The sequence below is a fragment of the Quercus robur genome, chromosome 2 (genome assembly GCF_932294415.1).
Source record: "Quercus robur chromosome 2, dhQueRobu3.1, whole genome shotgun sequence".
Taxonomy (NCBI): domain Eukaryota; kingdom Viridiplantae; phylum Streptophyta; class Magnoliopsida; order Fagales; family Fagaceae; genus Quercus; species Quercus robur.
In genome coordinates this window covers 69,378,230-69,394,668 of record NC_065535.1, presented here as the reverse complement: position 1 = coordinate 69,394,668, position 16,439 = coordinate 69,378,230, and the positions used below count along the sequence as shown (strand labels likewise).

Below are 16,439 nucleotides of genomic sequence, written 5' to 3'. Positions count from 1 at the left end.
TCAAATAATTTGTTTAAGCACTTTTCCTTAACAATGTTATCGTAAAAAGGTGTGTAGTTGATTATCAAAAAAAAAAAAAAAAAAAACTAAAATAACTAATAAGGTTTATCGTTTGAAACTTCGAGTTAAACATTTTTTAATATGTAGAACTTAATTTTTTTTTAGAACAAATATTTAGAGCTTAATTTGAACTTTATAATTTAATTTGAAATCAATCCTACACAATATATATATATATATATATATAGATATTTATATAACCACCTTATCACATATGTTACAAAAAATCTTCCAAGTCCAGAATTGTTAACGAACAATGCAAATTTTTTTTTTTTTTTTTTGATGAACTAAAAATGGATAAAAGAGGAGGCAACTTGAGTTAGCGTCTTCCACGTGATATACTTTCCATTGTGGGATTTGAACTTGGAACATTCACCTCCCAAACCCTTAAGAGTAAGCCCATGATGACATGACCACTAGACCAATCACCCCGGTGGTTAACAATGCAAAATTATATCTTCATCATCTCCAACGTTTAATATTTCTTCTTGACATTCAAGTTTTTTTGGATTTATAAAAATAAAATAAAATTTATATGGTTATTTAATACTTTATTCATAATTATAAATTAAAAAAAAAAAAAATCAAATGTCCAACTAAAATGTCTAAGTGTGGTCCAAATTTTGTATGAGAGTAAGAGAATAAAAAATAAAAAAATCTTGAACATGTTATCTTATTGGCTTCAACCAATAACCCAATAATTTTTTACTAAAAAATAAGTCCAACAACTTGTTGCACTTAAGTAAAAGCAGAAATTTGAACAAAAAAATCCAATTTAAATGCACATATATCTATGTATTATCCGATACATGTGACTTATATTATTATTATTATTATTTTTTTATGAATGATACATGTGATTTACAAATCAAATACATATGATTTATATAATACACATGTATCATATGATTTATGAATATGGTTGACACGATGACACTTTTTTCACTCAATCAATACATATTGTAGTTTTACCTAAAAAAATAACCAATAGGACAGTGAAGCTCAATTTCTATTTATTAGTTCAGTGTTTAATTAGGTCCTTATGGAATGAGTACATGCCTGCAACTCATTGCTGTATACAAGAATAGAAAGTGGAAGGAAAGGGGCAAGAAGCCAAGAACTAAGAAGCAGCCAACACATTGATGCTTTACTTGAAGAAATATCAAAATACTACAATGTCCTTATTCCTCATGTTTCTCATTCTAAAACTTGATTAAAACTGTGTATGAAGCTAAGAACAATACAGAGACCATTATAAATTCTACATGATCTTTGATACAACAGAGGATTAGGCCTGCACAAATCCTTGTAGTTGTATCTCTTGCATCAAAACATAAATAATATAACCAAAAAATCCATGCCAAAGACTCTCCAAGGAATCTTTTGTTATCATCCAACTAAGGTCGTCGAGGTCCTGGTCCAGATCTTTGGCGAAGGTTGTCGTAAGTCTTAGAAACCAGCAACAGTCGTGGATCATCTTCAGGTATTTCACGTTCCTGAACCCAGAACAAAAATGGACACAGTTACGAATATGCACATAATGGGAATCAGTTATGAATATGCACATAATTCATATATGAAGAGATATCTAACTATATGAGGGCCAGCATGGCCAGACATAGTAGCAATTGCAGGCATTTGGATGCATCCAGAAGACCAAGGACTGGAATTTGACAAAGAGGATATTGTTATTGACTGTAAAAATAGCTAGCTGCACTTTCTGCTATGAAGTATTACAACTTCTGGTTGTGTTGGGCTGGAAACAATCTAGGTCATTACTAACTTTTTGGATCTAAAAAAAAAATCCCTCATACATGACAATAAATGATTTCTATTCCCTCTTCTGGCTTAGTCTTCAAAGCTCAAACAATACTTTCTAGCCCAGCACTAGCAGTCTAGCACAATTAACTTAAATGTTGCTCCCCAAAAAAATACTCAAACAGTAGTTTTAGGCTCCTTTTGTTGAAGATTTCAACTTGTTTTCAAAGTTTTCAAACAATATTTAACACCATAGATTTCAAAGTAACATCCAGAGTGATTTGCAGTCTAACAGCTAAGTAACACCATTGTCGAAACAGATGTGCTAAGAAAATCACTCATGAGAATTTACTATTTCTTAAGCATTATCTAGGCAAGAAACTCACTTTTAAGCCCTTGTAATATGCTTCCACAGCAGGAGGTGAAGGAATAAAGTTGCGAGCTTGCATCAGATCCCATATATAGTTAGCAGTAGTATATCCACCAGTCTGCAAGGATATATTATAATTTAGTTGGAAAATAGACAGTATAAACCAAAATATACAGGCTAGGAAGAATGATAAAGAATCATATAGAGCCAGGACAAATAACAAAATCTCTCCTTCTCCCTAGCAACCACAGGGATCTAATCAAGTAATTAAACAAGGTATTACGTACTTTTTCACCAGAAGCTAAAAGGAGGAGATCACTCCCCATTTTTGGGCTCAAGAAGAAGTCCCTGGAATTCATGTTTACCTGCATAAGAAAATGTAGAACCGCAGATAGGGTTAAAACAATCAAGACAATGAATCAGGAACTCAAGTAAGAAGCTACATAACAACCATACCAGCGTGTCTTGAGCAAGTTGCATTCCCTTGGGAGTATGCCCAACCATGGCTCCCTCTACAAGTGTCTACAACCACATAAATCACAGTAATTTAATGTCTGTATAATACAATAATATCTTGATATGACTATACATTACATAAACATGAAATCCACTTTTAACCGGCACAAAGTAACCAAACGATTGTCACTGACAAACATGAATAGAAACATCTTCGTTGTCCCCCCAAGGAGCTTTTCCTTTTCAATAACAAACTGAATATCATTAAAATAGCACCCCCCAAAACAAAAGCACTATCCTAGTACACAGGGAAAATGAAAAGAAAGAGCCAAAAGGAGCAAAAACAAAATTGAAAAATACATCTACACAAAAAAGTAATGAGATAAACATTGGGATGGAGGAAATTTATAAAGGGAAAAAACATTCTAAGAAAGCTGGTCATTACACAATTACTCCAATAAACTTTTTTGATTAGTACAAATTACCCTGATAACTTAATGCAGTATTAACAGCAAAGTGATATGTTCATCGGGTTGTCTAAAACCAAGAACAATGTAAAACTGTAAATCCAAAATTTTGTCAAGATCATATAACAAAGGTAACAGCATTCAGATATTAAGAATTAATATATTCATTCATAATTGCAATTCTCTCTTAAAATTTTATTCTAATTTCTTGGGAAGTAGTATACTCTTCCTGTCTATCTATTCATTAATTTTTAAAAGAATTTTTATTATTTACTGAAAGAAAAGATATCTGACTTAGCACATTGCAGAAATTGTATTGGTTTAAAAACTCACCACATATAGTTCCACTATAGGCGGCTTCCCTGAACTCATGTAGTCTTCAAAAGTTTTAAGGCCACGATCGATGTCCCCAGAATGTAGATAGCACCTGCAAATAAATGTTAGTTTAAGGCAATACAGAAATATGTAAAGTGATATGGCCAAAAAGAAAGGTCAAGTAAGATAAGATGAACTTTCTCAAAAAAAAAAAAGATAGGATGAAGGCAAAATAAAAGAATATAACATCAGAAGCACCGTCTAGTAAATAGAGAAAGTATTCCAGAACACATACACACAAAATACAAAATGGCAAGGTGGATAGAACGTAATGTCCAAAGAAATCAGGTTAATAGAGAGATTCCAGAATAGAGTCAACAGACACAGACAGACCTAACCAGAGTTTACAAGGAATGGAAGAAAATAGAAAAGCCTACCTTACAAAGATATAGATCAGTGGAACTTCTGAAGATACAACCAAAGAAAAGATTAAGCTTTTGGCTCACTGCAAAGGACCTATAAAGTGATGGCTGAATTGCAAATGTTATTAGCCATGACAAACTTCCTTGGCAGTGCTGCTGGTCCTGAGTTATGTTTTTATTTTTCTCTTTAACAATATATTTTTTGATAAGTATCATAATGCAAACCACATCCCATCCAAGAATATGCTTGGGCAAGTGGGATTTGTAAAACCAAAGATATTCATCTATAGAGCTGCTCTAAGCTCATCAACCAGACCATACAGTTTTTGCCTTTTCTTTTCTTTTTTTATTAAAAAAATTCTAAGTAACATGCAGCAGCTACTGGTGAGAGATACCAATTTCATGAGACAATCAGCAGGGCAGTTAGCTTACATGTAAGTTCACCTTCACATCGATAACCAAAAAATTAATTTTCTTCCAGTTTGTTATAAGAGAAGCATACATAATGTTTTTACCAATTTAGCTTGACTCAAATGGACTGGCAATGCTCTAGCTTAACCAAATCAGACAAACACATCTTCTATATGTATTGGCCACTTTAGGAGCATGACTTGTTGCAGTTTACAGATGCAGATACACACTCTTTTTTGATGATTATAACCAAAATTATTTTTCTTCTAGTTTTGTTATCATAGAAGTGTAGCATATTAGATTCTCAATTTAAAAAAAACGAAGAAGAAGAAGAAAGTGTAGCATATATGTTGGTCAATTAAAATAAACTCAAATGGATTAGAAACATCCTTACATAATCAAAACACCCACACACACACACACACACACACACATCCCACTCCAGCTCAAATGGCACACAAACAAAAAATATGCATTTGCCAGTCAGGAGTATCAATTATTGCATTTTACAAAATTTATCTAACGCACACAACAAGAGAATCGCAAATCATTAACATCAAAATGGATTGCAGATTAAAGTAGGCTACTGCACCAAATGTTCCATGGCCAGGATGCCCATATTGAGTAGTGATCAGGAAGGTCATGTAAATACAGATTCTAAACCTTATATAAAATTAGTGAATCTGTGACAGCTGCATCTCTTAATGATTTATGTGCAAAGGCTTTTTCACGCCTTTTTTTTTTTTTGTTCCTTTTTAGGCCAGTGTTGCACAGAGAAGAACAGATCAACTAAACTAAGAGACAAAGCTATTCTCACTTAAAATGCAAGTATGAACCACAAGTGAAAAAGCACACATGCACTAAGAATTGAACTTTTCAGTCATGATCTTAATATCAATGAATGCATCTGTACAAATAAACATATATCATGTATGTATACATGTATTTGCCACATCCATGGTAGTCCATAGCTCATTTAAGCAAGAAATAATTCGAAATTATTCATCAACAACTATTTACCTCATAACTTGCATCACCGTAAAGACATCAGGAGTGTTTCCATTATTCTTTAGCATTTCCAACAAAGTTTCCATCACCTACCATGGTCATAAAAAAAAGCACCCATATAAAAGTAGAAAATTGCTTCATAGCATTCAACAGAAAATTCTCTCAATTCTTAGATATTAAGCAACAGAAAAATAAATGAAAATTAAGCAATTAATGAGTTGAAGCTTCTCTTCTTTCAGACTTTTTTTGGATGCGTAAATGCTTCAGCTGTTTTTACTTTCAACTCTCTGCCTGATCTGCTTGATTTTTATACTTTCTTTGTTATTTAATTTTTTTTCAGTTTGCCTCTTAGCACACTGCCTGTGTGCTTTGCATTCTTTGTAATTTCTTTTAACTTTTTTCAATGAAATTTATTGCTTATTAAAAAAAAAAAAATCACTAAACCAAGCAACAATAGAGGAAAATTTATGTTATAAATAAGGACTTCTACATTAGGGTTTCAAAACAACAATTTTTTCCTAGTCTTCTGTGTCTGTATATAATTATAGATACAAACTAACAAATGAAATAGGTGACAGAAGGTCATGAGAGCATATTGTTCAGACAAAAGTTAGGCTTGAGCTTGCTTATCTGAAAAAAGAGAAAGGCTTGAACTATTCATTTGCAGCCATGATGACAAAACCTTTCAAAATGAAGAGCTTTACAAGCGGCATTGCCATTCTTCACTCACATGATATTGCAGGATCGGGCTAAGACATCATACTGAAGGGGATCTACTAATCAAATGCAGCTTCTCTTGGGAAACATAGCCCAATTTTTATTCTTTCTTATTGATTTCGGATTTCTTGGACCCAGAATATGAACTATTTTAAACAGAACTTGCCTGAATAAGTTCCTTTTGTTTTTACAGATGAGAGAATAATTGTGAAAAGGGGAAAAAAAGCTCAAATATACTAGAGTATCAAGAATGTCAACTAATTTGATGGTGGTAACAAGGTTCTAAACTATGTTCAGATAAGTAACATGTAACCAACAAAGTTTCAATCTAATTTTACAGCTGGCATTTCCCAAGTAAAGATTTGTATCATAAGCATTGGCTCATCATCACATATAATGCTACCTTTCAGACAAGATATTTTTTTTCCCTTGTTGGTAAGTTGCATGCACACTGGTCTTGAAACCATGACAGCATGACCTCACCCTTCCACCTTACTCTTACAAGGGGAGAAGGTACTAGCATTGGTAAAAATGTCAAGCACACATGCATCCTGTAGTCTATGCACAATTCACAAGGGCACACCTTGTTGAAGTAAAGTGCACATTTTTCAAATATAATGATTAACAACCTCTTATATTCATAGTAATAAATAAAAAAAGTTAATAAATCAAGATAATATTTTTTGTCCTAAGCTCAAATGGAAATGGCATTGCATAAAATTTGTAAGTTCAAATTTTAAATATTTTTATAAGTTCAAATTTAAAATATTTTTATAAGTTCAAATTTTAAATAAATTATTTCAATTTTGAAATATAAAATTTGTAAACAATTAGCAATGAACAATATGATAATAGTCTAGTCAGCTTAAATTTACACATAAAAATTTATACAATACTTATCTTTTGTGCTTTATAAAAATACATAATTATAATAGCTATGATTAAAATGAAGTATTTGGTTCAATCAAAATATATACCAAAGGCAAAAACCAAAAAGCACAAGAATGATAAAATTATAATTGTTCGTCTTTTGATACAACAACAAAAATACCTTAGTACCAAAATTTTGGAGTCAGCTATGGATCCTCAACAAATCCGTTAGGGTCAATCACATTTATTCTTTTCTTCTATTCTATTCTATCTAAAGTCATACTCTCTGTTACTTTGTTAATTGAAACGCCCTTTTTTTTTAACTTCTAATAATATTATTCTTGGTCTTCCTCTACCTCTTTTCGTTCCCTCAACTAGGATCAATTCACTCTTTCTTATTGGTGCATTAATTGCTCTCCTCTGAACATGACCAAACCATCTCAAGTGACTTTCCCTCATCTTTTCATTAATAGGGATTACCCCGATCTTTCAGTGGATTTCCTTATTTTGAATCCTATTTTTCCGTATATTTTCACTCATCCATCTTAACATTTGCATTTCAGCTACGCTCATTTTATGAACATGTTGCCTCTTAACAGTTCAACATTCATTAGAGCACAATAGTTCGAATAGCAGTTTTATAAGTATTGTATAAATTTTTATAGAGCGATCTTTTGTGGTTCTTCACTTCATCCACCCTACTCTTGTCTAGATTCATCCACTAAAACTATATTGTTCTTGTCTTTTAATATGTAAACAAAAAATTGTTTGTGTAATAGAACACCTGAAGAATACTATTTGTATAATGATTCAGTGGTCTATGTCATTTCCTTCACAATTAAGTGATTAATTATAATGATTCAAATATTTTTAAACCAAAATGGAAAAAAGGAATGCCTAGGCAAGCTTTTGTGCTTCTTCAAAAAGCACCAAAAATGTGTTCACTTGAGACAAGCTTCATTAGATCAGATATGCTTTGGCCAGCTAGGCTTTAAGCTTTAAGCATGCTTTTGAATGTCATTTGAGCTAGCACTCATTGGCTTATCAGATAAGAGATTTTTGTTGTCAGTACCAAAATTTGTAAGAACAGTCACACACATGAATAGGAGCTGGAAGAATTTGATTTTTCTTAACAAGTAAAATCAAGAGGTAAGCAGAGATGTTGACTAGTACCTCTACATTCTTGAGATCTGCACAAGCATGAAGAGCAACATGATAAATCATCAGCTGCCTGTTTACAAAACCTCCACGCCTATAAACATATTCGGCAGTGGGTATATTATACATTTCTTCTTCTGAAACACCCATCATCACATTTTCAGCAGTAGTGCCAGTTGAATCAACTGCCAAAGAGTCCTTAGACCGCTCAACAAACTCAATGACCTTTCCACAAAAGTGAAATATTAGAAAACGCTTAAAAGAAAAATGAGACAATACGAACTAATTAAAGCAGAGAAACATATTTGGATACTTTGGTGGCAAAATCATCTGCTACAGGTGTCTTGTTCTTGTGTGCAGTTATAAGTCCTGCATAGCAGAATTTGTTCAACCCAACACCAGCAGCAGTCATATCACGAACAATTGCATACCTATCATGTTAAAGTGTAGCTTATAATTTTGTAGTAAAAAATGTACCAAGGTAGGCCAATATGAAAACTCATAGCAAAAAGTAACATACACTCGATCTAACCGGCCTGCTGCAGCACATGCATTAAGTAGACAGACAAAAGTTTGGGCATTGGGCTTTACTTCAGATTTCTTCATTTCTTCCAAAATCTTTTATTCAAATAGAAAAAGTTATTAAGAAAACAGTCTGATTAAGCTTCAAATGCTATAAAAACGAAATAATGTATTCATTACAAATTAAGGCTCCAATATACCTGGACTGCCTGGTCAGAGTTTTTGCATTTCCCGCATAACGAGATTAAAATGTTGTATAAATTAACCTATAACATTAATAAAAACACAAATTCACATCTGTTAAAAAAAAAGAATTAATAATAAATTTGGCTTACATAATTGAAAGCTTTGACATTAAGAGATACAAAACAGAGCACATACACAAATATTGGATCAACTTATTCACTGGTCTAGTGGATTCATGCATTTGAAAATAATTAAATTTGCAGCATACTATAAATAAGAGAATAAAACAATCTCTCCCTACTTGAAGGGGGGAAAACTTCAAAAGGGACACATATTTATTTTTGGTACAGATGAATGCACACAGCTTCTCCCTGAAAAACACACACACACAAAAAGCACAGAAAAAAATCCTAATACTGATTGCATAAGCTTATCTTATCCGTAATTCACTGTATCAGCCACAAGAAGTTCTCTGTCATATTCAAGCACAATGCCCTGAAAGGTATAGCGAATACAATAAATAACGAACATGCACAACCCTACTTCACACAACTAATATTAACATTTAACTAACCAAACCCATCTTCTTTATGTCCTATGAGAGAAACATCAGCACAAAACAAAAATCAAACCAATCTGTTTCTCCTTGCAAGATTTTAAACAGAAAAGGAAAAGGTCCCAGCTTCCTTACTACTTGTTCCTCATACACATCAGCAATCAAACAGAACATTAACATGAAAAAAAGAATTGGGGTTCTAAAATTCTCACAGAGATCACATGAGCAAATTTTTATATACAAACATCACATTTCTGACCTGCAATAAATCCCATACATACACAGCATCAATCATCCAACCCAAAAAATAAAAATAAAAACCAAACGGGCCTCTATAATTGCTCAATAAGGATCAATTTAAAAACTTGTTATCTACAAACATCACATTTCTGAAAATCCCATATATACTAAATGGGAAAAACTTAAGCTCCCCAATTAAATTCAATCACTTGACTGCATTACGAATACAGAACAAACAGTGTTATCTTCCCTAATGACAATTAAATTCCAATGCAACCGAGCTGTTAAATTTAATTTAAGTAATATAATCCACAACACCTAAGAAAAACTATAGTCCTAAGTCCTACTACATGAATTATAGTTTTAAAAAATGAGAGTAAAAGACGCATACATCAGGAAGCAAACCGGTGGTTTTCATTTGATCCTTGAAGTAAAAACCGTCTTGCAAGCGGACACCTTTCATTGTCCCAACAATGAGGGAGTGGAACACATCCCTTGTGGGCTGCACCCCATCCAACATCATATCATCATACACATCCCTCAACAAGAAATGCCTATATAGTATACACCCATAAAAATCAAGTCTTGTACTATAAAAAAAAAAGTAAGTTCTTTTCACATACTAATAAAGATAAAGATGAAAATTTTGTTAATGTTAAAAAGCTAAAGATGAATGTATAGAAGTATTAAAAAAAAAAAAAAGAGTACCTTCTTTGGGCAGTGAGTGAGCCCACAACAGAGTTGTACTCAGAGACATTGTTGGCGTAGTTTCGCTTTGCATACTCTTCTGTTGAAGCTGCAAAGTACCGGCGACCCAGTACTCGAGCTACTGATCTATGGTGGCCTGAAAATTTATATATATATAAAAAAAAAAAAAAATCTTATTTATGAGATTTAAATGATAAAAAAAAAAGAAGGAAATTGGGAAGATGGGTTTTTGAGAGATTGGGAAATAGGAAATGGAAATGGAGGATTACCGGTGAAAGATTGGAAGAGAAGCTTCATTGCTATTCGTCTCTGTTTCTGTTTCACACTGTACAAGTACAAGTAAAACCCTTTGGCTATGGGATAGTGAAATTTTTGGCTGGGTTTTTTGGGGTTAAGCGCACCGTTTTAATTTATGTGGATATATGGGCTGGGTTACTTAGGCTCGATTTTCTCTTTTTATTTTTAATATATATATATATATATATATATATTTTTTTTTTTAATGAATAATGATCATGATATATAGAGCCAAAAAAAAAATAAAATTAGAGGATAGTCCCAATCCATCTCAATCTTCTAGGGAGAAAAGTGAAAACCCAAAACGAAAGAGAGGAGATGATCATGGGTCCATTCTAGTTATAACTAATTATAACTAATAGCCCAACAGACACAGTTATAAGATAAAAATGAATCTCATACATATTAGGTGTATTTTTATAAGTTGTTGGAAAACAATGTTTTGAGTTTAAAATGAGTTTCGGCCATTAAAAAAAAAAAAAAAACTATATAGAGTTGTGATTGCAAAACAAAGTTTTGAGTTTTTAAAATGCTATTTTAAGCTTCAAAAATGTTTAACCCAACGGACCCATTATATTCTAATGAATCTTGGAAATCTAAGTACAAGATAGATTCAATTCATTTTAATAAATAAGAAAATAGAGATTCATTTTTATGTGTGAGAGAGAATGAAATATTTGGTGTCTTGAAAGCCATTTGATTTGTGCCACCACATGTCAAGATGGGGATATCTAATTCTTAATACATCAATTTATTTATTATTATTATTTTCACAAATCTGTTTTTTGATAATTGAAAGATATGGGATTTTTAAGATCCATCTTAAGTTCAGTGTCCTGTGCACTAGATTTGATAGAATACTTTGGTGTTTAAAAATCAGCACATGGCAGTATCCCATCAGATTCAGTGCACAAAACGCATTGAAGCCAAGCATTTCCCAAGATTTTGAACATCAAACGTGTTTGTTGGAAACCAAAACTTTCATTGGTTGGGAAATTTTAATGAGCCCAACATTGCAAACACAGTCAAGTAAAAAAAATTCTCGTCTTAAAAAAAAAAAAAAAAAAAACCTCTACGAAGTAAGTAAGTGGGCTTGAAGGGTTTGTTTAAGTTACGGCCCAGCTGACCAAGCAGTATACCACCCCCATCGAATTTCCCTCTCTTCTCTATATCACTGTCATCTCTTTCTTCTCTCGTCTCGCACACCCACAACCTCAGCTCGGCGGCGCTACCCACAATCTTTAGGTTCTCTCTCTCTCTCTCTGTCTCTCTCTCCATAGGGTTATACGCTGATATGGGTTTATGCTATTGTTGTTCTGTTTGAGTTTTTGTTGTTGTATATGTGAAAAAATTTGTTCTTTACACTGTTGAGTTTTGGGTATCTTGGAACTTGAGAGAGAGAGAGAGAGAGAGAGTGAGAGAGAGAGTTTTCTGAATTGGGTGGGTGATGTAAATTATGTAATGTGTATAGGCGTGAAACTGTGTAAAGGAAGTGGGGTGGTTTGTACTTTCACTGCTTTGCTTTGTAGTTTGTGGAATTTGAAGGTTTATCTGAATTTCTCTCTAGTTTGAAAGCCGCTAATTTGAGGCAATGATACTGATAAACGTCTATTTTGATTGTGATATGCATGGTTAATCTTTTGTCAGATTGATTTTTTTGCTTTCTTTATAAGGGGGAGGATTCATGGGTTAAAATGAGAATTGGGGGGGTTTGAAATTGTATGAAATAAGTTTTGTATATTGATTTTCTTGCTGCTGTTATTTATTTACTTATGGTTGTCAGTTTTATGTTGTCTTTTTTTGTAGTGTGATCGTCAAACTGTGATTTATGTCCTGTTTTCATTGGTAAGAATGGTTGATGAAGAATGCGATTTTCATAGTGCAAAATCCAGGGGTAAAAGTAGCATAAAAAAGAAAAATAAAAAGAAGCAATTATTAAATGAAAAGGAAGCAGTTGACAGGAGGTTCGGAATGGAAGGGAATCCAAAATTCAATGATGCAATCACAAACAGCAAGAAAAAGGGTTTATTAGTGGGAACTGTGAAGGTTGAGAATAAACAAGAGGATCAACTAGAGTTTAAGGGAGGGAATCATCTAGAGGAGAAAGACGAGGTTAATAGTCTGAAATCCAATGATGAAATGCCAACTGAACATAAGTTATTGTTAAACAAAAAAGAAGTGGAGGGGAATTCAAAATCTGATGACGATGCTAGTGAAAACGAACAAAAAAATTTGTCGGTGGAAGTTGGGAAGGCTAAGATTAAAGAAGAGGTGAATGGAGAGAGTCATTTGGATGAGGAAGAACAAATGGTTAAAAGATATAAGGAGTATTCAGAAGCGAATGCTAAGATCGCCGCAGATCTTCAGAAAGAAAAAAAGAAGAAGCGGGTTTTGGAGCGAGCTGCAAAGGGTGGCATGCGTGGCATTTGCTACTTGAGTCGGATTCCTCCAAAAATGGATCCTGATGGTCTTCGTGTTATTCTCTCTCAATATGGAGAAATAGATCGGATTTATCTGGTATCTCAAAGTAAGCAACCAGTGTAAATTTCTTTTGTCATTTTTATTAATTTAAAAAATTACATGGTTTTTCTTGTTTCCTTTTTGGTTTTCCTTTTCCTTCAATGATTTTCTATACATGTTGAAATTTTGGTTTTTTACAGATCCAGCTTCTCAAGTACATCGTAGTCGAGCTGGTAAGTACGGAAAGCAAAAATTTTCTGAAGGGTATGTCTGAAAATTCTTTTATATCTTCCATTTTAGTTTATTAAAGCTTGATAATTGTAATTGGTAGTATCCAATTATTTGATAGTTGTTGTTTGCCGTGTAGATGGGTTGAATTTACAGATAAAAAGGTTGCTAAGAGAGTTGCTAATATGTTAAATGGTGAACAAATAGGTATGTGTTTTGATGGAAATTATCACCTTCTTTTTCGGTTCTTTTTTTTTTTTTTTTTAATTGTTTATACATAAAGATTATTGGTGTTCCTCTCAAGACCTGCAAAGTGGGTTCTTTTGGACACACTTTAGAGGGCCAACAGCCTTATAGCTCAACTAGCACCTGGTGTTTCGAACAATGATATCTAGGGTTCAAATCCTCTCTCCCCTAGCTATTGAATTAAAAAAAAAAAACCATTTTAGAGGATTTATTTCTCTAAGTTTGCTTATATATATTATTCGTTTTTTCTAGTAAAGTGTGGCCAACTTGTCTTTCTCTTGTAATTGAGAATCAATTGTCTGCTTTTTTTTGTTCATCTTTAGGTGGAAGGAAGAGGTCACAATTCTATTATGATATGTGGAATATCAAGTACTTGAGTAAATTCAAGTGGGATGATCTTACTGCAGAGATTGGTAGGACCTTTGTGAATTGTGCTGTGAAATAAATCGTAGTGCTTTAGCGATATAACCTAAGATGCTTCTATTGCAGTTGAGAAGAATGCCATTCGAGAGCAAAAACTAGATTTAGAAATTTCTGCGGCCAAAAGGGAACGGGATTTCTATCTCAAAAAAGTTGATAAGTCCCGTGCTTTGAGTGCTATAGAAGAACGATTACAGAAGGTACAAAATATATTTTTTCAAAATAATACTTTTTCTTGATCACACTATGGATGCAGTTGACCAGACTCTGTATGTTGATTGACATAGTTAATATAAAAACTCAGCTTTGGATGCTTAAAAAGGTTTTTTAAGATCTTTATACATTGCCGTTTTGCGGAATTGATTACTTTTAACAAACTGGAATGCTAAATAGAGAATATCCACATTGTCAAATTTACTAGCAGGCATGATCTTTGAATATAGTGCTGTTTCCTCAAGTATAACAAGAGATGGAGAATGAGATGTAGGGTTCAGTGATTGTATGAGTTGTGTTTTTCCCATGAAAAAAACCATGAGTTTGATTGAGCTTTTTGTAGAATTCTGTCTATATTCTTTATTTGGAAATATTCAAATGCATTGGTATCACTGAAATTTTTGATTTGATGAAGGTTTAAAACTTTGCAAAACTATGTGATGTATTTAAATTAAAAATGGGTTTGATTATTATTAATGGATGGAGCTATCTGCTTCTATAAAAAAACTAATGGATATTCATGAATTTTGGATTAAGCATTTTGTGGCAGTTCATTTACTCTTTCGTGGTTTTGCTCAATCATGTTGACTTATACAAATTGCTCCTTAGGCTTGGCATTCTTAGTCAGAAATTTAGTTCACTGAGGACATTCAGTTTAGGATTTTCTTGGTTTGAGAAATGTTATGATCCGTTTGGATTGAGGGAGAGAGAGGGGGAGTAGAGTAGAGTAGATTTAGCATAAAATTAGCTTATTTTTAGTCAACTCTACTCTACTCCCCTCCATCCAAACAGGCCATTACAGTAATTCAATACGATCTGTTTTATCTTGCATCCACAGAAGCGAAAGGTCCAACAAGAGTTAGGAGTGAACTCCGATCTCCCTGTTAGCCAGCAGGCAGCAAAGGTTATTCGCCATTTCCCACAAAAGCAACCAGTTACAAATAATGCAGGACAAGCCAAAGCTCGACTTTCGAAAGATACCCTGGCTGGGGTAAGTCAGTTTGTTAATTGACAACTATTTCATCTATTTTATTATCATTTCTTGTTTAAGTTTGTCCAACAATTCTCTTTGCAGGTATTTGCTGATTCTTAGTGATGAAGTATTCAAGCAATTGACATAAGTTAAATATCAAGTTCTTAAGTTGAGTGCCAAATGCATATACTTGTGAATACTTGTGTGAAAACTCATTTTTGTAATTTGAGTTCCCAACATTATAATGAGTTTATAGTCAGTCTTGGTTTTGTTGTTTTCATTTGAATTCTTCAGTAGTTTATTCTGTGCTCTCTGATTACTCAAGGGACCATTTGAAATCAACGTGTGAACCACATTTGACAGTTGACACCAATACAGTTATGAACTGCTGACTTTCTTGGAGTTCCAGATAATCAATCGGTTCTTTCCATGTCTGAAATGGATTTTCTTGAGGGCACTTTGAATGTCTGCCCTACACTTTGTGAAAATTTCTGGGCCAAATTATTAGCATGGTTGTCTACTTTATTTTTTACTAATTCCATATTTTAATTCAAATTTGATTTGTACAAAGTATCATCACAGTTGCACTTATATGGAGCTGTGGCTGAAAACGTATTTTTTTTGTTTGCTGGATTGCTTGCGAGTCCTGCAGAAGGAATTCATTCACAACTGTCACATGTAATAACAGAGGTCGAGGCAATGGTTATCTGGTCTCCGATTCCATAAGTTTGAAAATGTCTACCTAGAAGTCATAATGGTCGGGCCTACCACAGCACTATAAATCTTTCTTACCAAATTACGTTATTCATCGAAACATGCCGAGCATCAAAGAGAAACGAGGCATATTTTTTGCCTTGAGCAATGCTGAATGCACAAAAAAATTTATCACTTTTCACAACAACAATTGAGTTAACAGATTTTTACTGATTTTTATCTAGACACACTAATGACATCTTGCTACTTAACAATCTGTCACATTAGGTGTGAAAATTTTTGTATATATAGAATTTCTTTTCTGCCTTTGGTGGGCGTAGATAAATTTTCTTTCTTGAAAGCATTCACATTAGGCTCTAGACATACTCTATTTATATTCTATTTTTTTAAAAAAAAAAATTTCTTACTCCTTTCCAAAATCAACTTAGTCTCTTGCAAACCCACAAGTTCTGCCACTGCAACCTGTAACCCAGACAACCCACGAGCTCTGCCATTGCAACCCAGTCAACCCATGAGCTCCGCCACCGTGAGCAACCCAAATCTACAAACGTTAGCTTTGATCAATCATCTCCCAACTCTGATTCAAGCTCCAAGTCGTCATTAGCTCCACCATAACCAGGTTGATGAAGCAACCCAAAGTTGATCCGCAAAAATCAATCAAAAT

The 16,439-nt window shown here is 33.3% G+C and overlaps 2 protein-coding genes across 2 annotated transcripts; one reads left to right on the top strand and one right to left on the bottom strand.

The window, feature by feature from the left end:
• Nucleotides 1–1,181: 1,181 nt before the first annotated feature.
• LOC126714752 (pentatricopeptide repeat-containing protein At4g35850, mitochondrial) lies at nt 1,182–10,657 on the bottom strand. The gene is made up of 13 exons (XM_050415042.1): nt 10,494–10,657; nt 10,225–10,360; nt 9,908–10,070; nt 8,735–8,800; nt 8,533–8,630; nt 8,326–8,443; nt 8,028–8,237; nt 5,280–5,356; nt 3,445–3,538; nt 2,645–2,710; nt 2,476–2,553; nt 2,205–2,306; nt 1,182–1,556 (listed from the first exon to the last, which is right to left on the bottom strand). The coding sequence occupies exons 1-13, from the start codon at nt 10,519–10,521 to the stop codon at nt 1,458–1,460; spliced, it is 1,335 nt and encodes a 444-aa protein (XP_050270999.1). The 5' UTR covers nt 10,522–10,657; the 3' UTR covers nt 1,182–1,457.
• Nucleotides 10,658–11,580: 923 nt separating this feature from the next.
• On the top strand, nt 11,581–15,463 carry LOC126714750 (pre-rRNA-processing protein ESF2). Its single transcript, XM_050415040.1, has 8 exons — nt 11,581–11,766; nt 12,328–13,048; nt 13,182–13,245; nt 13,349–13,416; nt 13,779–13,868; nt 13,945–14,075; nt 14,927–15,079; nt 15,164–15,463. The coding sequence occupies exons 2-8, from the start codon at nt 12,373–12,375 to the stop codon at nt 15,179–15,181; spliced, it is 1,200 nt and encodes a 399-aa protein (XP_050270997.1). The 5' UTR covers nt 11,581–11,766; nt 12,328–12,372; the 3' UTR covers nt 15,182–15,463.
• Nucleotides 15,464–16,439: the final 976 nt, after the last annotated feature.

Coding starts and splice junctions, on each gene's coding strand:
- LOC126714752 (XM_050415042.1), bottom strand. CDS start 10,521: ATGAAGCTTCTCTTCCAATCTTTCACCG. Junction 2,307..2,475: donor TTTTAGCTTCTGGTGAAAAA/GTACGTAATACC, acceptor ATATCCTTGCAG/ACTGGTGGATATACTACTGC. Junction 1,557..2,204: donor CATATTACAAGGGCTTAAAA/GTGAGTTTCTTG, acceptor TTCTGGGTTCAG/GAACGTGAAATACCTGAAGA.
- LOC126714750 (XM_050415040.1), top strand. CDS start 12,373: ATGGTTGATGAAGAATGCGATTTTCATAGTGCAAAATCCAGGGGTAAA. Junction 13,049..13,181: donor GATTTATCTGGTATCTCAAA/GTAAGCAACCAG, acceptor GGTTTTTTACAG/ATCCAGCTTCTCAAGTACAT. Junction 14,076..14,926: donor TAGAAGAACGATTACAGAAG/GTACAAAATATA, acceptor TTGCATCCACAG/AAGCGAAAGGTCCAACAAGA.